The sequence below is a fragment of the Brienomyrus brachyistius genome, chromosome 14, assembly GCF_023856365.1.
Source record: "Brienomyrus brachyistius isolate T26 chromosome 14, BBRACH_0.4, whole genome shotgun sequence".
Lineage (NCBI taxonomy): Eukaryota > Metazoa > Chordata > Actinopteri > Osteoglossiformes > Mormyridae > Brienomyrus > Brienomyrus brachyistius.
This window is the reverse complement of record NC_064546.1, coordinates 8839501-8858362: the sequence shown is the minus strand read 5'-3', so window position 1 is coordinate 8858362 and position 18862 is coordinate 8839501. Positions and strand designations below refer to the sequence as shown.

The 18862-nt window shown below is 40.6% G+C and overlaps 1 protein-coding gene across 6 annotated transcripts in view; it reads left to right on the top strand.

Moving 5' to 3' along the window:
• frmd6 (FERM domain containing 6) overlaps positions 1-12872 on the top strand; it is a 76708-nt gene extending 63836 nt beyond the window's left edge. For 5 of the 6 annotated variants that reach the window (XM_048974947.1, XM_048974942.1, XM_048974944.1 and 2 more), the window contains 8 exons: positions 5598-5753; positions 6102-6167; positions 6321-6389; positions 6945-7119; positions 8806-9114; positions 9918-10037; positions 10235-10356; positions 10544-12872. In XM_048974947.1, coding sequence (XP_048830904.1) covers positions 5598-5753; positions 6102-6167; positions 6321-6389; positions 6945-7119; positions 8806-9114; positions 9918-10037; positions 10235-10356; positions 10544-10825 — 1299 coding nt within the window. In that variant the 3' untranslated portion in view covers positions 10826-12872. The remainder of the gene's footprint in view (positions 1-5597; positions 5754-6101; positions 6168-6320; positions 6390-6944; positions 7120-8805; positions 9115-9917; positions 10038-10234; positions 10357-10543) is intronic. The other variant, XM_048974946.1, reaches the window with a different exon arrangement.
• The last annotated feature ends 5990 nt before the right edge of the window (positions 12873-18862 follow it).

The following is an 18862-nucleotide window of genomic DNA, read 5'->3' as shown; positions in this document are numbered from 1 at the left end:
TCATGTTCAGTCTGTACCTTAGGCAGGACTAAGGTTCTGCCTAAAGATGTAAGAGTTCTGTTCAGCTCATATCACTGCAGCATATCAGATTTATGATAAATGAATAAGTACATCTACATTTCACTCGAAGGACTCTCATTTGTATAGTTCTTATGTTCTTATGACTCACAGCATTCAGGCAAAAACACTTATTAACTTTCAAATTTCCAGGTCATCTATTTAGTGCATCAAGAAATAGTGCAAGTTTGTGAGTATGAGATGAGTATGGATTAGATGGATAATAACATTATACGCAATACATTATTACGTTATGCACTCACCATTCTTATTTTATTATTGGCAGATTGTTACATGTTTTTTTTTATTTCATCGTGTGCAGTTATTACAATTGTAATATGGCAGAACATGCATTGATTTAATGGTTAAAGTTGGGCATTCAGATGACACTCTTAAAATCTATACAGCACAATGTCTTCAAACTAAAGGTATGGTAAGAGTCATAGCTAGCCTATCACATGGTATTGAGCTTTCTAACAGACATTTTGACATTGACAAGATAAATTGCTGTCAATATGGCAGTATATGCATTGTTTTTTAATAAGTCCTAATGGAAAATACCAATTTTAGAGGGCATTATTTAAAAATATATACAGTAAAATACCTTTAAGCTCAAGATATTGTATGAGTAATCACTGGTTTATCAAATACTTATCAGGTACTTCAAACAGACGTTTTGACATTGACCTGGGCCCATTTTCACAAAACGTTTTGTCTTATCACTAGAAGCACTCCTATGTCAGACTAAAAGTTTGTAAATAAAAGTATTCTCCTAAATGCTATTCACAAAGTGGCTCAGACCAACTTTTATTAAGGCAAAGGGAGAACTCCTAAGCTAAGCGTAAGACTCCATCGCTATGGCTGATGTTAGTCCTCATGCACAAGCTTGGCTGCAATAACCATGGGGATTGGTGATATGTGCTGGTGAAAATGTATGCACAACATCCCACAAACACAGATTAACGAATATAGCACGTGACAAATGAAATAATAATGGATTAAGTGCTGTTTTAAATGGTAGTGCAATTTGAATGAGGATGTTTCATGTTACAATAAAGACGTACATTCAAAAAGACGGTTCCATTACCGAGATGAACTCAGGTGGAGTGAAAGAACATTATAATAATTACATAATCATCAAAGTACATTAATATTTTAAAAATATAAAAATAATTTACAGACAGCATTTTTTTGTGTGTGTATGTGTTTTTGTGTGTGTGGCTCAGCAGGTTAGGATGCTGTGCCAGTCACTAGAAGGTTGTTGGTTCAAATCCCAGCGTTGGCAGGCTGATGTGCCCTTGAGTAAAGTCCTTTACCCTCCAATTGCTCCAGAGATGCTGGATAAATGCTTGTACTCAGACCCCAAGTTTTGCTCTTTACGTCTTACTGAGTTAAATTGAAGGTGACACCGCCACAGACACGCGTGCCTGTGGCGGATAAAGGCAAACGGTCTAGTTGTTACTACTGCTTCTAATCCTTTCTTTCCTACTCTATCCTATCCTCTATTTCACAATCTCTCACACCATCACTGCAGACATGTGCCTTAGACGTATACCAGTCCACTTATCTTTTAGATCTAGAAGATCTCATCCAACATCCAGACGCCGCACTCTCAGTAATCTTGTCTACCCTCCCATAACACCCCAGTCCCAGCGAAGCGTGTTGGGTGGCCTCTGGAATTGCCAGTCTGCTGTAAAGAATGCTGATTTCATTTCCGCCCTTGCTTCACACCACTCTCTTGACTTTCTGGCTCTGACGGAGACCTGGATATCGCCTGAGAACTCGGCTACCCTGGCAGCTCTCTCCTCTGCTTATGCTTTCTCTCACTCTCCTCGCCAGACTGGCAGGGGCGGTGGCACAGGTCTATTGGTAACTCGGAACTGGTGCTACATGCCCCCCTCTCTGCCCCATCTCAACATTTCATCCTTTGAATTCCATGGAGTTGCTGTTACCTCTCCACTCGATATACTGATCATTGTTGTCTACCGCCCTCCTGGCCCCCTAGGCTGCTTTCTAGAGGAGCTAGATACTCTCCTCAGTCTCTTCCCCACTGACAGCTCCTCTCTCATTCTCTTTGGTGACTTCAACCTCCCCCATGACAAGCTCCCTTCTTCTGGTCTCCTCCCTTTTCTCGATTCCTTCTCTCTAACATCCAACAGCTCCTCTCCTACACACAAAGGAGGTAACGTCCTTGACCTGGTTTTCAGCCGCCCCTCTCCGGCTACTGACATCACTTCTACTCCTCTACACATTTCTGATCACCACTTTGTATCCTTTACCATTGCCCTACCCGTCTTGCCCAATCCCGGTTTTCAACGTTTCCTGCCCACTCGACCAAACCTCCACTCTGTCTCCCCTTCTTCTGTTGCTTCCTGCACCCTGTCTTACCTTCCTGACCTTGACTCCTTTTCCTCCTTGGCACTGGAGTCTACAACTGATACTCTCATCTCCTCACTTTACACATCCTTGGACAACCTCTGCCCGCTGTCTTCCAAACCCAGGAAAACTCTGCCTACTCCTTGGCTTTCAGCTGCATTATGCACCAACCGAAGACAATTGCGGGTAGCAGAGAGGACGTGGAAGAAATCTAAGCTTGACGCAGATCTGTCTTCCTACTGTACTCTGCTATCCAACTTCTCTATGGACGTGACTGCAGCTAAAACTGCCTTTTACAAAGACAAACTAGAATTATCCTCACGAGATCCTCGCAAACTCCATAACATCTTTTCGTCTCTACTCAACCCTCTGCCTCCACCTGTTCCTTCCTTCCTGACTGCTGAAGATTTTGCCAATTTCTTTGCCAAGAAGATTGACAGAATCTGTCAGACATTCTCTCCCTCATCCACTACACTACACACAAAGGATTTCCCTCCCCCCTCACTGGCCCAGTTTTCCGGTCTTACAGCAGATGAGATCATGAAAGTCATCTCATCTTCCAACCCTACCACCTGCCCACTTGATCCAATCCCTTCTGCATTGCTTCAGACAATCTCTCTAGACCTTCTCCCCTTCATCACGACTATCATTAATGGCTCCATAACCTCCGGTCATGTACCAACAGCATTCAAAATAGCCAGGGTCATTCCCATCTTAAAATAAACCCACTCTAAATCCCTCAGACACTTGCAACTACCGACCAGTATCGCTTCTTTCCTTCCTTTCAAAAATCTTCGAACGTACAGTCTACAACCAGCTTTCTCTCTATCTCTCTCAGAACAACCTCCAGGATCCTAATCAGTCTGACTTTAAAGCAGCTCACTCTACAGAGACTGCCCTCTTAGCAGTCACTGAGAAGCTACATGCTGCCAGATCAGCCAAACTGTCATCTGTCCTCATCCTTCTTGACTTATCAGCAGCATTTGACACGGTCAACCACAAGACTCTCCTATCCATCCTTAGGAGTCTTGGCATTAGTGGCTTGGCCTGGCGCTGGCTGGCTTCCTACCTAGAAGGCCGAACATACCAAGTGACATGGAATGGATCCACATCTACTCCACATTGTCTTTCCACCGGTGTCCCTCAGGGCTCGGTTCTTGGCCCTCTCCTATTCTCCCTCTATACTAAATCTCTTGGCGAGGATATATCCTCACATGGCTTCTCCTACCACTGCTATGCCGATGACACTCAACTCATCCTCTCCTTCCCTCCCTCAGACACTCATGTCTCCACTAAGATCTCTGCATGCTTGGCAGACATCTCATCTTGGATGACCACTCACCAGCTAAAACTCAACACTAGTAAAACTGAGCTGCTTTACATCCCGGCTGACTCATCCCCCCTCCAGGACCTTGCGATCTCTTTTGACAACTCCCTGATCCCTCCTTCGGTTTCTGCTAGAAACCTTGGAGTTACCATAGATGATCGGTTGTCATTTTCCTCACATATCGCCAGTCTTTCTCTCTCTTGTCGGTTTCTCCTCTTTAATATCAGGAGGATACGTCCATTTCTTTCCACTCAGGCTACCCAGATACTCGTTCAGTCCCTCGTCATCTCACGCCTTGACTACTGCAACTCGCTTCTAGCGGGTTTACCACTGAGCGCCATCCGTCCCCTCCAACTGATTCAGAATGCTGCTGCTCGTCTTGTTTTCAACCTTCCCAAGTTCTCCCACACCACTCCTTTGCTGCGCTCCCTCCACTGGCTTCCTGTAGCTGCCCGCATCAGATTCAAAACACTGATGCTCGCATACAAAGCCAAAAATTGTCTGGCACCATCCTACCTAAAGGACCTCATCACACCCCGCACTGCACCACGATCTCTCCGATCCTCCAGCACTGCTTGACTGGTCCCACCTCGCCTCAAGGCACAAGGAAGACACACATCTCGGCTCTTCTCTGTCCTGGCACCTAATTGGTGGAATGAACTCCCCCTAGATGTCCGAACAGCTGAATCCTTGAATGTCTTCAAGCGACGACTCAAAACATTCCTTTTTCAGAAATACCTGACGTAGTACTTCTGTATTCTTACTCTGCTCTTTTTTCTGGTGTATGTGTTTAAAAAAAATTAATAAAAATTCTGCACTTTCTCAATGGAGTTTTCAGACAGATGGTATTCATAGCCTGGGTCCTTATTGAGCTAGCATTGGAAATTCATCGCAGAATCTCAAAGCACTTATGTAAGTCGCTCTGGCTAAGGGCGTCTGCCAAATACTGTAAATGTAATTGTAATTTTGAACATGATTGTCTCAGACAAGTGTGCCCACTGTAAATGGTGAAGGATGAAGGCTTTCAGAAGATAATTTCCATTTTCAAGTCCCAGGTACACACTTTCTTCAAGAACCTACTTCATGAAAATGATGTATGAAATATGAAGACAAATGCAAGTTGAAACTGAAACCTGATATTTGGACGAATAGGGGTGTATTCAGGGGTGTATTTGGGGGTGACGTGTCACTTTCTTGGAGAGGATTGGGAAATGGAGTCCCATAACCTGACGACAATGCCCCTTGATGGGAGACACATGGTTGCAAATGTTGCAGAGTGGCTTGATGATGTTATTTCCAAATTTGACATTACACCACTGAAAGCAAAAGCTGTTGTCCGTGACAGTGGTGCAAATGTCATAGCAGCAGTGAAGATTTTGATAGAAAAGCATGGATGGACATCTGTGCGATGTGTACATCATACCCTGAACTTGATTGTGCAGTCCTTTCTGAAGAATGACCGAGAATCACTCTCCAAAGACAATCCTAATTGCTGCTGCTTTGGACCCCAGGTTTAGAAAACTTAAGTAATGTATATTGATTTGTTATTAAATACCATATAGATGTTGTAGGCTTCCTCACCGTGCTTTAGCTTTCAAAATCAAAGTTCTGATGTAGCATTTCTGTGGATTAAAGTTTGATTCATACGGTTAATTAAAAAATCCATGTTTAACATTTTCATTGTTACCAAAATTACTGAGGATGTAACCCATTCTTTGTGTGATAAATTAATTAGACGTTCTGTGTGGGTTACAACTCTCAGTGAGTACTCTTGTTGTCCTGACTGCTGCAAGAATTAGAAAGTGAACTTTGACTTATTTCATACACTTTTTTCCAGGTGATTGCAAAGAGAGGAAGTGATTACATCCTGAGGCACATCCCCAACATGCACAAGGATCAGTTTGCCCTCACTGCCTCTGAAGCCCATCTGAAGTACATTAAAGAATCAGCTCAGCTGGATGATGTCACTGTGCACTACTACAGACTCTACAAAGTGAGAGAAGGGTTTGAAGATGCCTGCACATCGATCTGTCAGTTCATATTCTACCCACTTATCCTGCTCCATATTACATGAACATACTGATATTTAAATATTCCTACCGCAAGTAGTCTGTGCGTTTTGGTTCATTATGTAGTTAATATGTTAGTGGCCATACAGTGGCCAGCTCGAATGTAGATTACATTTGCACATCAGCAGTTTTAGTGATTTTGAAGGCAAATCTTGAGTGCCTTATGTTTTGTGACAGTTACTTCCAAGAGTAGTGATTTGAATCCAGTAGGATTTAAAACTGCAAAATGGTTCTTTTTAATGTCAGTTTAATTGTATTCTATCTTTAAACAGGATAAAAAAGAAGCTGACGCCTCCATGACTCTTGGATTGACCTTGCGAGGAATTCAAATCTTCCAGGTCCCTTGCCAGCTACATTAACACGCAACTTATAATTTTCTCTGTGATTATGCCAGAGTTGCATCTTGCATTTTTTCCCTAGTGTGATTTGTTTGTGTCATGTGTTTGAAATAAATGTAATAATTTTAAATCTAATTTAAATTCTAAAATCAGAATGTGGGAGCTGTGAGACAACTTTTGTATGATTTCCCTTGGACAAATGTGGGGAAACTGGTGTTTGTGGTGAGTTTAAATCTCATTCATATATTTTTTATTGTACCTGAAGTTAAGAGAAACTGCTGTATATATTCAAAAATACATAAGAAATTCAGTTTTCATAATGTCATGCTTGCAAAAAATGATGAACAGGAACAGGATATACTGCTTTAATAATTTGTATCACACACAATACATATACTCTCAGAATGATGCTACAATAAGTTGCAGAAATATTATTGTCTGAATTTAAGTAATATAACTAGAAAAAGGGGCGTACTGGAATGGCAGCATTGAATTCCCTGGACAGTCCCTAACCAACCTGTACAATTTCTAGAAGTACTGGATAAATAAAATAAAAAATAGCTGAACAGGAAGGCTAGTAATGAAAAATCAATACAAACTTTATTGTGGAATATTAAAAGAATTATCTTGCGGCCAACATTTTTAAATAACTACATTTTGTTTTTCCATTAAAGTTAATGTACACATTAATTAGCAATTTATGAGATCTTGGTGACTTGAGCATCTGTGAATGTACTGTATATAGATCTGTCTTTATTATGCAATTCCCTATGACAGGGAAAGAAGTTTGAGATACTCCCAGATGGGCTACCATCAGCTCGAAAACTGATCTATTATACTGGCTGCTCCATGAGGTCGCGACACCTTCTGCAGCTCTTGAGTAACAGTCACCGTTTGTATATGAACCTGCAGCCCATTCTAAAGCAAGTTCGACGACTGGAGGAGAATGAAGGTAAAGAGCCCTGTGTTTGTTACTCAGTGGTCATGAATGTGTTGTGGCCTGTGGGGGGAAAATAATCAAAGGCAAACAAAAGCTACTTAACAGCTTTTAGGGTCCAACATGTTTAACATTAATTCATTTTTGATGGAGATAAAGGGGTGTAGAATATAAAACTTTTGTTGGCAATATGTCATCATTTTTAAGCCATTTCTCTTCCTGAGTGAACTTCTTATGTGGGAGTTATGGGCAGTAAACATACTGGGCTCTGTTTTCACAATCTAATGCAAATTGTAAAGCGTAGAACCACAACCAACATTGACATGTAGAAAAAGATTGTCCTAACGCTCTTAAATATTCAGAAGCGTGTTTTGGGCATAAAAAGCAACAAACCAATCAGAATGGCGCGTGCTTTTCAGCTGAGGAAATGTACGTGCTCATATGCGAGGTGAAAAGGCACAAGCACATCATCTACAGGAGCACCACTGTTGCACCCTAGCTTTTCAAGGTGAAGCAAGTGTGCCCTCATGTCCTGGCATCTCCAGATCATTTGCACAGTGCAGAAAGCAGTATAATAATGTCAGAAGATTGGGCACACAGAAGCTCACTGCTAAACAAGCACAGTGGCTGGGAACGGGGACTTAAATATGCTTGTGTGTTTTTTAGTTTTAATTTGGGATCTGCAGTTCGCAAAATATAAATTAAAGTGTATTCTTTGTTCAAACAAAACACAACCTACAATGTTTAAAAATGTTCAAATAAAATACAATAGGACTGTTATTTTTCTAAATCTCAATTTAGATTCCTTTCCAGGTCACATACAATTCAGCTCTTCTGTCAGCTGATCCCTGTGCTGCTGCTGGCATACTCTCCAATTCTGGCATCAGCACATGGAGTTCAGCATCATGCCTAATGCATAATGTGTCCTCATTTATTATCACGCATGACAATGTTATGCAACATACAACATGCCACAAAGAATGTTGCGACCTTCTGAGAGCTGTATTATAATGTTCCACCTGACTCATCTGAAATGCATTTTCAAAAATCCGGATGTCCTTTGAATTACAGCACGTTTCATTCTGATAAAGAATTCAAAAGATTTTTTAATAATACGTGTATTCTTTAAGTATATATGTTTTTTTTCTTTTGGTATTTCATTGAATGGACCAGGTGTACTCTATAATAAAATGAATATAAATTAAATAAAATAAAATAACGAAAAACCATTAGTGCACCTCGAGGGCATACCTGTATTTGTAATGAACATCGTGCACCCGCATGTTTCTAAAATGCACCTCTTCAATACCGATTAATAATGCAGCACTGACTTTAGACATGGTTTTTGTTGTAAAAACACCACATCTACGAGCGTAAAGCAGGCACAATTTTCACGACGTGAAAATAAGAAATTTGCCAGTACAAAACTAGAAAAACCATTTTGCGTCGCAATTTATGCTGATGGAAAATAGAGCCCACTCTAGACCAAAGTGTACCACTGAGTGTTCCCCTTATGTAGGAGTTTTGGAGAGTACATGTACTGTGTAGTGAAGTACAGAATTTTAATCTGCCACTGGTAATAGTCCATATATGATGAGATGACATCTATTGAATAACTTGGTGTTCATCACATGTGTATAAACTAATGGCTTCCTCAGCTGTATATTTAATGTAGGAATAAGTGTGTGACTCTTCTGGCAGAAAAGAAGCAGTACCGTGAGTCATACATCAGCGATGCCCTAGAGCTGGACATGGACCAGCTAGACAAGCGCTCCCAGGCCAGCGGCAGCAGCACTGGAAGCATGTCACGGCACATGTGCCTTTCCCGCCATTCCATGGTTAGCCAAGGCAGCTCGCACACGTCAGGCATTGACACAGACAGTTTCCGCAAGCTTGGGCAGCCTCTGCGCCACCCACTGCAGACCTGCGGGAGCTCCATCAACAGCCATGAGAGCTCGCACACCTCCGGGATAGACAGTGGGGGTAAAGAGCAGGCCCTCGATGATGATGGTGAGCTATTACATCCAAAACACACTAACGGATATGCAGCCACATCTGCTGATGCTTTATATTTATTTCAAGAGTTTTTGGAAACACGTTTTATGAATGCTGTGTCTATAAGAATCTATGAACACATTCATATTACTATCAGGAACATGGCTATACATACTTACAAAAAGGCATAACGTATAATGAACATGGCTATAATAATGAATGCTTTATGAAGCTCTCATCTACAATGCACTATACTGTAGATACCTTCATAATGCAAAGCGTCTTTAATTCTTCTTTTCAACCATTACATGTCAGTGTAGATAATTAAAATGCATTTTACATGACAGCTTCAAGTATTACTCATTTATTTTCCATTTATTATTATTATTAATAATTTTATTAATATTATTGATATCTTTTCCTGCATTTTCACAAAAGAGATTTGACAATGTGGTGCTCTTCATATAGGGTGGTGTCATGTGGGTTTGATTCTTGCTCCTGGTCTTCTGTGAATGGACACTGCATATTCTGTCTATGGTTGTGCGGGATTGATTTCTGCCCCTGGTCCTTTGTGTATGGATACTGCATGTTCTCTTCATGGCCATGTGGGTTTCCTCTGGGTGACAGCTTTCTCCCAAAAACTTCCAGTTAAAATGAATATGGTCTCTAAATTGCTTGTTATGTGTGTGAATGTGTGCAGTGGATCGCTTGGATAGACACCAGGCTCATCGTAGCCCTTTACTGGATATTTGGTCATTAGGTGGATTTCAGATATACCAAACTGTTTTTTATTTATTTTTCTCTTATTCCAAATTAAGAAATTGAAATGCTGGTTGATGACCCCATGGATTATGAAGGACTCCATGAATTATCTCTGAAGCTCACCCAAGATATGGTCATACACATCACAGAGGACATGCTATTGCCTGGTTATTCAGGTGTGTGTAGATCTGTGTAGACATATTTAGCGTTATTATTTAGTAATTCTTGAGAACAGAATGGATACTAAATAGTGACCACACCAGAAGGATTTTGTACACTAATCTATTTAATCTTTTGCTTAATTTATAGTGAAGGACACGTCAAGTTTGTTGAATTAAGCCACAGAACTCAAATTTTGTCCTTTTTATACCAGGTCTCATCGTGAAGGATATTAATTCTTCTACATCTAGCTCCTCAGAGACAGTAGTCAAGTTACACGGGCAGAGCATTGAGTCCCTTCCTCTGGTGAGCCAAATTTATAATCCTACTGAGAAAGTGAGTTTTTTGTATTAACCATATCACATATTAAGTTGTAACTGATATTCATGCAGTCCATATCCTTATGGTAGTTTTTTAAACTGCGTAATATTTTCTCTTAGGGAGAAAAATAAGAAAAGTGTGTAGTATGCCTTCTCAGTGTGCCTACTCTGATTTTCTTCTCCGCATCGTATTGTGTTTTTAGACAGTGGGTAGAAAATCACAGTCATCAACTGACCGCCACAGTCAGTCGTTGGATGATGTGCGGCTGTATCACAAGGGCTGCCAGCAGTGGGCAGAATCATGCCAGGACACGGCACAGAGTTACACATTTGGTTGTGACCAGGACCTTTCTGATGTTGGATTCCACGGGCTTGCAGAGCAGGGTCCTGGTGCACGTGATGACCCCGCCATTCCGATCAAAAGGACCAGCAAGTACTTCTCCTTGGATCTCACCTGTGATGAAGTGCCAGAGTTTGTAGTATAATGACTGAGCTGGCTCACCAGATGCAGAAAAGGATGCAAGAATGTGGAGCATGCAGAGTGATAGAGGGATAAAGCAGGCCATACGCTAACAAAAAAATTAAACCAAACCAAGTGAATATTAGGTTTGTGCCTAATTTCCAACGTGTGTCAATGAGTCTTAAGCCAGGTTTTTGGTTCATGTACCTGATGAGAACACAACATAAATGATATTTTGACACTGCTGCTGTTGAAATGCCATTATCAGTTAAAAAATATGGAAATTTCCTTCATGGCTTATGTTACTATAAACACTATTATACCGTCTTATAACTAGATTCCTGATAGAACTATTAACAGTGACAGTGGCCAAAAGCATTTCCTGCCTTAGATAGTATCTAATGTGCAGCTCTGCAAGGGCTGCTAAAAACAAACAGCACTCTTGTCTGCTTTTAGCAGTAGCAGCACAAGCATGAAACTTCTTGCTTATCCCCATATGATCAACAATGGATGCCACAACCATTTTCACATATGCAATGAAAAAGGAGAGTCATTTATTAACCAAGACCTGGGTGAACTGGGTGAGCTAAAAACCAAAGACAGACTTTTCTGAATCTGCTTTGTGAAAATAAACTTCAGAACATTTTAACTAGAACCTTAAAAAATTTGAAGGCATACTAAATCCCTATGAAACCTCTAAAACTATGCAGCATGCACAAGCGCAATTTTATACTCTTCAAATTGCACAGGCTAATGAAAATGTGTTTTATGTACATTTCGATGATTTGATGAATGGTTTCCAGCTTTTTCCGTAACTGTAGCTTTTCCAGTAGCTTTTTCAGTCATTTGATTGGCTAATATTCTCTCCTATCATTGCAGTGTAATTTGACAGCTTTGCATAGGCCTAGTTTTACTGAAACGCTTTTTTTTTTTTTTTGCAGTAATAGAAACCCTGTAAGAATGAACTTACTCAAAAGCAATTTGTGCCTTTTAAAAAATACTTGCCTTGACAATCACAACCTATTTAAGTGAAAATAATTAACAGAAATTATTCCAATAATTTTTTATTGAAAATAATTTAATTACCACTACTATTTCAATGAGTGCAATGACCATGAAAGGGCAGGCAATTTAATAATTATATTATAATACTTAATATGTTATGAATCTGTACTTGGTTCATATCCAAAAAATTGCAGGATTAGCTGCTTTTCTTGCACCGTACAAACAAAGTAGTTCAGTAGGTTTTGTCCCTTGTGGAGTATATGTTCTTACATGTTGCATGATACTTTTAAATCAGATGCCAAAAACAGAGCCATGAACAAAACCAAATGCATATATCAACAAGACAGATAATGCTGGTAAAACATTTAAGATTCTTGTTGAACTTTGTGTTTATTGTAAATTACAGAATATGTTTATGCAATAAATATTATAATTGGAAGTTGTTACTTGTTTATCTTTTAAATACAACTTTATTATTGAATACAATATTTTTTCATCGAATCATATTGTATTGTTATAAACTTGTCATTTTTTTATTTGCCAGTATTACAATATAGACGACAGTATTAAGATGTGTCATATTGCAATTTGCCCGTTTTATTCTGATGCTTTTATTTTACATTTTATAAAAATAAATATTTTTAAAACTGAATTATCATGACTTGGCTCTCAGCACTGCCCATTGTTCCACTTGGCATTTACATTACTGTTTTCTTTGTAAGGCTGGATATTTAATAATAATAAAAAGAATATAGCATCCTGTAGTAACATACCAAAGAATGCATAAATACAAATCAGATGTCAAACATCTGGAATTTTTGACTTAATGAGATTATTGTGGATGTAGCATTACTGTATATGTTTAGAATATAACTTTACTCCCTGTATGCAATAGACCTAATAAATGTTCAGCTTTATATACCATAACCTGATATCTGCACAATTCCACATTTCCAGTAAGTAAATGTATGCAAACAAGGATAAAAATAAAGCAATAAAATGTCTTTTTTTACATGTGAACTGTCATGTTTCCCCTGTTGGACGACAAATAAATATTATTTGCCTAATGTCTTTTTTTTATTTTTTATAGTTTAAAAAGTGAATTAATAAAATGTTTATCATATATATTTAGAAGGAAAATCAACATCTATCCACCTGACCATCTTCCATACTGTTTATTCAATGAAAAATGAGCCTGGACTGATTACAGGAAGCACAATGGATGTGTTGTGATACATAAAACATCTATACAGAATGGGGAAAAGAAAGGAAAAAAATTTAAGAAAGTCAGAACACAACAGAGGAGAGGAACCAAAAACTCTCAAGTAAAGAGAAAAAAAACCTCTGGGGGTACTAATATTACTGAAAACAGAAAAGAGTGGACATGTTTACAAAGGTAGGTATAAGTTGTGATTAAGAATGAAGACGAAGTCCATGAATGCGTCCGTTATCCATGCTGACCAAAATCTATCAATAAGTCTGTTCTCCACGCTGGGCTGTATGGGGTGGCTGTGCCCATGATGATACAGTTGACACAAGCACAAGACTTGCTTGCTGTGTGCAGTTAGTGTGGAAGTTATACACTGATAATGAAAACATTATGATCATTCCCATGTGAATCATGTAGTGCCCTTTTGTAAAAACAGTGTGTGCCAAGGTATGTGATATATTAGATGGTAATAATGACATGCTCGAAGGTGTACTCCGGGCACACAAACAATCCATGAACACCATATATAGCGTGATTTTCATGTACATACATTAGTATGGTAAAGTTTAATTGAAACCTTACAGTAAGACATTACCAACATTAAATACTATCACGGACTTGAGGGTTTCTATCATGAGGGTGGGGCATCATGCAGGTGGGGAAAAGGAATGTGGACTATCCACTTTCAGCTCACAGGATGAACGAGGTTTATTAAAAGAAACTGATAACATGGGGAACACTACAAAACAATGGACCACGAGCAGTCAAAAAGCAAATAGGGAAAAACAAAGACTAACTACCAAAGGTCAGGGCAACAAGTAGCAGGCAGACAGGCGAAGTACAAATAACACAACACAGGGTAACTGGGACTCTGAATACACCGCAAATACACCTAATGAAATACACATGACAAACAATGACCCATTAAGCAACTGAACCAAGGCAGGAACTTAAATACAGAAATTGCAGCAGGAGTGAGACATGAGACAAGGGAGGGTGCAGGACAATGAGCAATCAGGAAACACACAAGGACCGGCACAAGAACAGGCAACAGGTGAAACTAATAATTAACTCAAAGAACTGGGAGATCATACAGGGAACCAAAGAAATTCACAGAAACACAAGGAACCAGAATCTAAAACTGAGGAATAACAAAGACTGGTTAATCACAACTAAGACACAAAGCAAAAACCAAAACAAACAATAAACAGGAACTAGAAACTGATAAATGAAACACTAGGGATATATACAAAATACAAAATCAGAATTGATTTTGAACACATGGCAGAGGGGATTATAGGCAGCTGCATGCACAGCTCATTGAGCTATGTGACCGTCTAGGGAGCTGGGGAAACACAAAAGCCTGACAATGGGGAGGACAGGATGGCCAGCGACACCTGCTGGCCAGACGAGGAGAAGAACATGAAAGACTTGGATAGACGGGTGCAGACCCTGGCAAATACATTTTATATTTACAGCATCTGGCAGATGCCCTATTTTACATAAGTGCTTAGAAATCTCATCAGTGAATACATTCTGATCTTGGGGTACTTCATTCCACCACGTAGGTGCCAAAACAGAGAAAAGTCTAGATGCATGTCTTCCTTGCACCTTGAAAGATGGTGGGACCAGTCGAGCAATGCAAGAGGATCAGAGAGAGCGTGGTGCAGTGCGGGGTGAGATAAGTACTTTTAGGTAGGAGGGTGCTGGTCCATTTTTGGCAAGCATCAGTATTTTGAATCTGATGCGGACAGCTACAGGAAGCCAGTTGAGGGAGTGTAACAATGGTGTGGTGTAGGAGAAATTGGGAGGGTTGAAAACAAGTCAGGCAGCTGCATTCTGGATCAGTTGCAGAGGTCGAATGGTGCCAGAGACAGATCAGCTAGGATCAGGCGCGCAGTTAGCACCAGGGACGGATGGGATGGGTCTCCTTCAGACTCAGAGTGACCTTGATCTGTCCCCTCACACTTACAGGACAAAAAAAAACAGCATCTGCCGTCTTTGCATAAGGAAAAAATATCCCGTCAATACCGCGTTGAGTTGCAGCACAGACAGTTGGCATTAGCGTTTACTGAGAAGCCTTTATACCTTGTCACGTCAGCATCAATCCACATGTACGCAACACTACAACATCAACAAATTAATTTTTGTATAGCGCATTATCACAACATTACATTGTCTCAAAGAGCTTTACAGCATCCGCACCCAAAGCCCCCAATGAGCAAGCCAAAGGCGATGCTGGCAAGGAAAAACTCCCAAGAAGGAAGAAACTTTTGGAGGGACCAGACTCAAAGGGGGAGCCCATCCTCCAGGGGCCGGCAGGGATAGTCAAATAAGAGTCAAGTCACATTGTCCCAATCATAAGATTTGGGAAATAACTGGAAAGCAGGGAAGATGACAAGCCAATGCCGAGTCTTCTTCCAATCGCCAGGCAACTAAAGGTAAGGCAGTGGTGTCAGACATGAAAGATGACACAGACAGATGGGCGAGCTGGATGCAGGGACGTCACTGGTGGTGGCGACGTCACATGTAATAGGGTATGCTGGACATCTTGATAGATTGAGGTCTCCAGGCATCACCCCCCAGGAGGAGTAGGGGAAATAAAATGTACAATTAGTCAAAGTAGAGGAGGCTATCGGCAGTGCTAAAAGCTAGATGAGTGCAATATGAAGTCCAATGTACAAGCTCCGGCAGATATGGCTATGGCAGCATCAGTAGGAGGGAGTGGCAAGTGGGAATGCAGGCATAGGGAGTCCCTGAAATGTCAGCACTCCAGCTCCACAAGGGATTGCGAAGCTAGAGTGACAGCACTGACAGTCCAGTTAATCCAAAGCCAATGGCACCGATCCCCACCCAGCTCTACACCTCACACTACAGGTCTGACTGGGAGTGAAGAGTTAGCTAGAGCTAGAACTAGTGTCCCTATATGCTAAACTAAATAGATGTGTTTTTAGTCTAGACTTGAATATTGAGAGTGAGCCTGAAACCCGCACATCCAGTGGAAGACCATTCCACAGCTGAGGAGCTCTGCAGCCTGCCGTAGCTTTTTCTCCAAGCGTGGAGGGTTGTATGTGGTCAGCAGATCACTAAGGTATTCTGGTGCAAGGCCATTGAGTGCTTTATAAGTTAATAGCAGTATTTTATATTCAATTCAGGACTTGATGGCCTTTCCATTAAGAAGCCATGCTTTGTCTGGAATTGCAAAGTCCAAGGATATACTAGGGGTCCAAACTGAATTATATGTTCTGGATAATGTTCAAGATAATGGTGTTTGGGCAGAAGATCATGGTATGGAAAAAGTTCTCTAGATCTTGTTCTGTGTTCAGAGATTTTGAAGTTCAAATAGCCAATTGATTTCTCTGTATGAAAAGGTGTTACACGGTCCACAATGCTTTTAAATCAGTGAGGAGCCTCCAAGCTGGTTCAGCACTTTTTCTCCAATAAGAAATGGGTAAAAATAATATCAAACTCCAGTTCTCATGTGAATTTCCACCGATGGTCTTCCTTGCAGCATAGGTTGGCGGTATTGAATGAGGGCAATTTGCTTTATCTGTCCATTTCAAGGAAAACTTTTGAATAACTTCATTCAAAAAGTCCAAAGTAAAATACTTTTTTGAAGTTAAAATAGAGAGACAGAGGTACCATTCCTTCAAATAAATCATGAGCAATATCTAGTGGGAAACCAGAAGTGATTATTTTCTCATTAAAATAAGAAAGCTTTTCAGACAAGACACACCTCTGCTTGACACCAAAATTGCTGCCTAATGAATTCTCCTCTAGAGTTTTAAGAGATTCACTCTCTGTGAATCTCTTCTGTTCTCAAAGAAAATGCTCCACTGCCTACATCTGTTGTCTGAAACTTTGACTTCTGATCAGTGCAAAACCTGCAAACATAACCATTTGAAAAACTGTCTACGAAACCAGCTATACAAGATAATCAGCACCACTCACTTTACAGATTTTCTAAGCCTGTCAACAAATACCCCATGTTTCTCCAAAGTGATAAGATCATTGACCAAAGGCTCTAACATACTTTCATACTCATAATTCTTCATATGGTCTCTCTGCTGTTTCCTGCGAGAGCAAAACTTGTTGCTAGGGTGCAAACCTTGAAACTATATCACCTAAATAATAATTAGAATTAAGTCATTGGAAAAAATCTTTGCAAGCTTAATAATCCTCTGATAATTTCCAAACCCTGACGGATTAATCACCTTCGCAAGCACTGATCTCCATTCAATCAAAAAGGTGCTTCCAGCTTTAGAGCCTCAGTTTTCCCGTTTCACGCAAGTACAATGCAATGTCTCCTGTTCCGTGTTCCGAGTGCAATATGTTTAGCTATTCTTCTCCAGTCATTAGCGGTATTTATACATGTGAGAAGTGTCAGTTAGTCGCTAGGCTGACGGAGAAGATTGTAGTGTTAAAGGGACGTATCCGGACGTTACATAACATTCAGGAGAATGAGAGTTTTATCGACTCAGTGTTAGCGGCTTCGGATATGTCCGCGATAGCCAGTAAGTCTTCCCCTGCTCCGGCAGCAGAGCCTTCGCAGCAAGGCGAGTGGGTGACGACCCGGCGGCATAGCCGTAAATCCAAACCAAACTCACACCGGCGCCATTCGCCTATTCGCGTTTCCAACAGGTTCTCCCCACTCAGTGAAACTCCCACTGAGACACCTGTTGAAAGTGCTCTAGTAATTGGCGATTCTATTCTAAGAAATGTGAGAGTAGCGACTCCAGCGACCATAGTAAATTGTCTCCCTGGTGCCAGAGTGACCGACATCGCGGCAAATTTAAAAGTGCTGGCTAAAGGTAAAAGTAAATACTCTCAGATTGTTATCCACGTCGGCACTAATGATGTCCGATTGAGGCAATCAGAGATCACTAAGGCAAATTTTAAAGAGGTATGCAACCTTGCGAAGAAGATGTGTGTGTCAGTAACGTGCTCTGGCCCCATCCCTGCTAGGCATGGCGATGAAATGTACAGCAGATTATCATCACTACATCGCTGGGTGTCGGAATGGTGCCCGATAAATGGTGTGGGTTATATAGACAACTGGCGGATGTTCTGCGGTAGGCCTGGGCTTTTGAAGAGGGATGGTATTCACCCCTCGCGGGCTGGTGCCGACCTCCTGTCTAAAAGCATAGCTCATAGTCTCCAGGCAAATCGCTGACTAACTAGAGCCAAGTCCAGGCGGCAGGCAAACCGGCATAACCGACCGCCTGCTAGTCACTTAGATTTGTCACCTAGGGTTCATTTCATTGAGACTGTGTCTGTTCCCCACGTCTTTAATCATGGAGGACTATTCCACCGTGGAGTGTGCCATAATAACTTAATTAAAATCACAATGAATCCATCACTAGAAAACAGTTTTGATGCAATATTTAAACTTAAACTTGGACTTCTGAATATAAAATCACTGGCTCCTAAAGCACTATTAATAAATGAAATAATTACTTATTTTAGTCTTGGTGCCATATGCCTAACTGAGACCTGGCTTAAACCGGATGAATTCATGGCACTAAATGAATCTACTCCAGCGGAATACAGTTATAAGCATAACCCTCGACCAAATCGCAAAGGTGGTGGTGTTGCTGCAATTTTTCAGTTCAACTTAGGAGTGTCTGAGAAATGTGGTGTGAGTTTCACCACATTTGAAACTCTTGTTCTTAGCCTTGCTGGCTCATCTCTTTGTAGTTCTTCACCCCAAATCACCATTGTTATTGTGTATAGACCGCCTGGGCCGTACAGTGATTTTCTTAAGGAATTTACTGATTTTTTAACAAACCTGGTGGTCAGTACTGACAAAGCCGTTATTGTGGGTGATTTTAACATTCATAAGGAGAA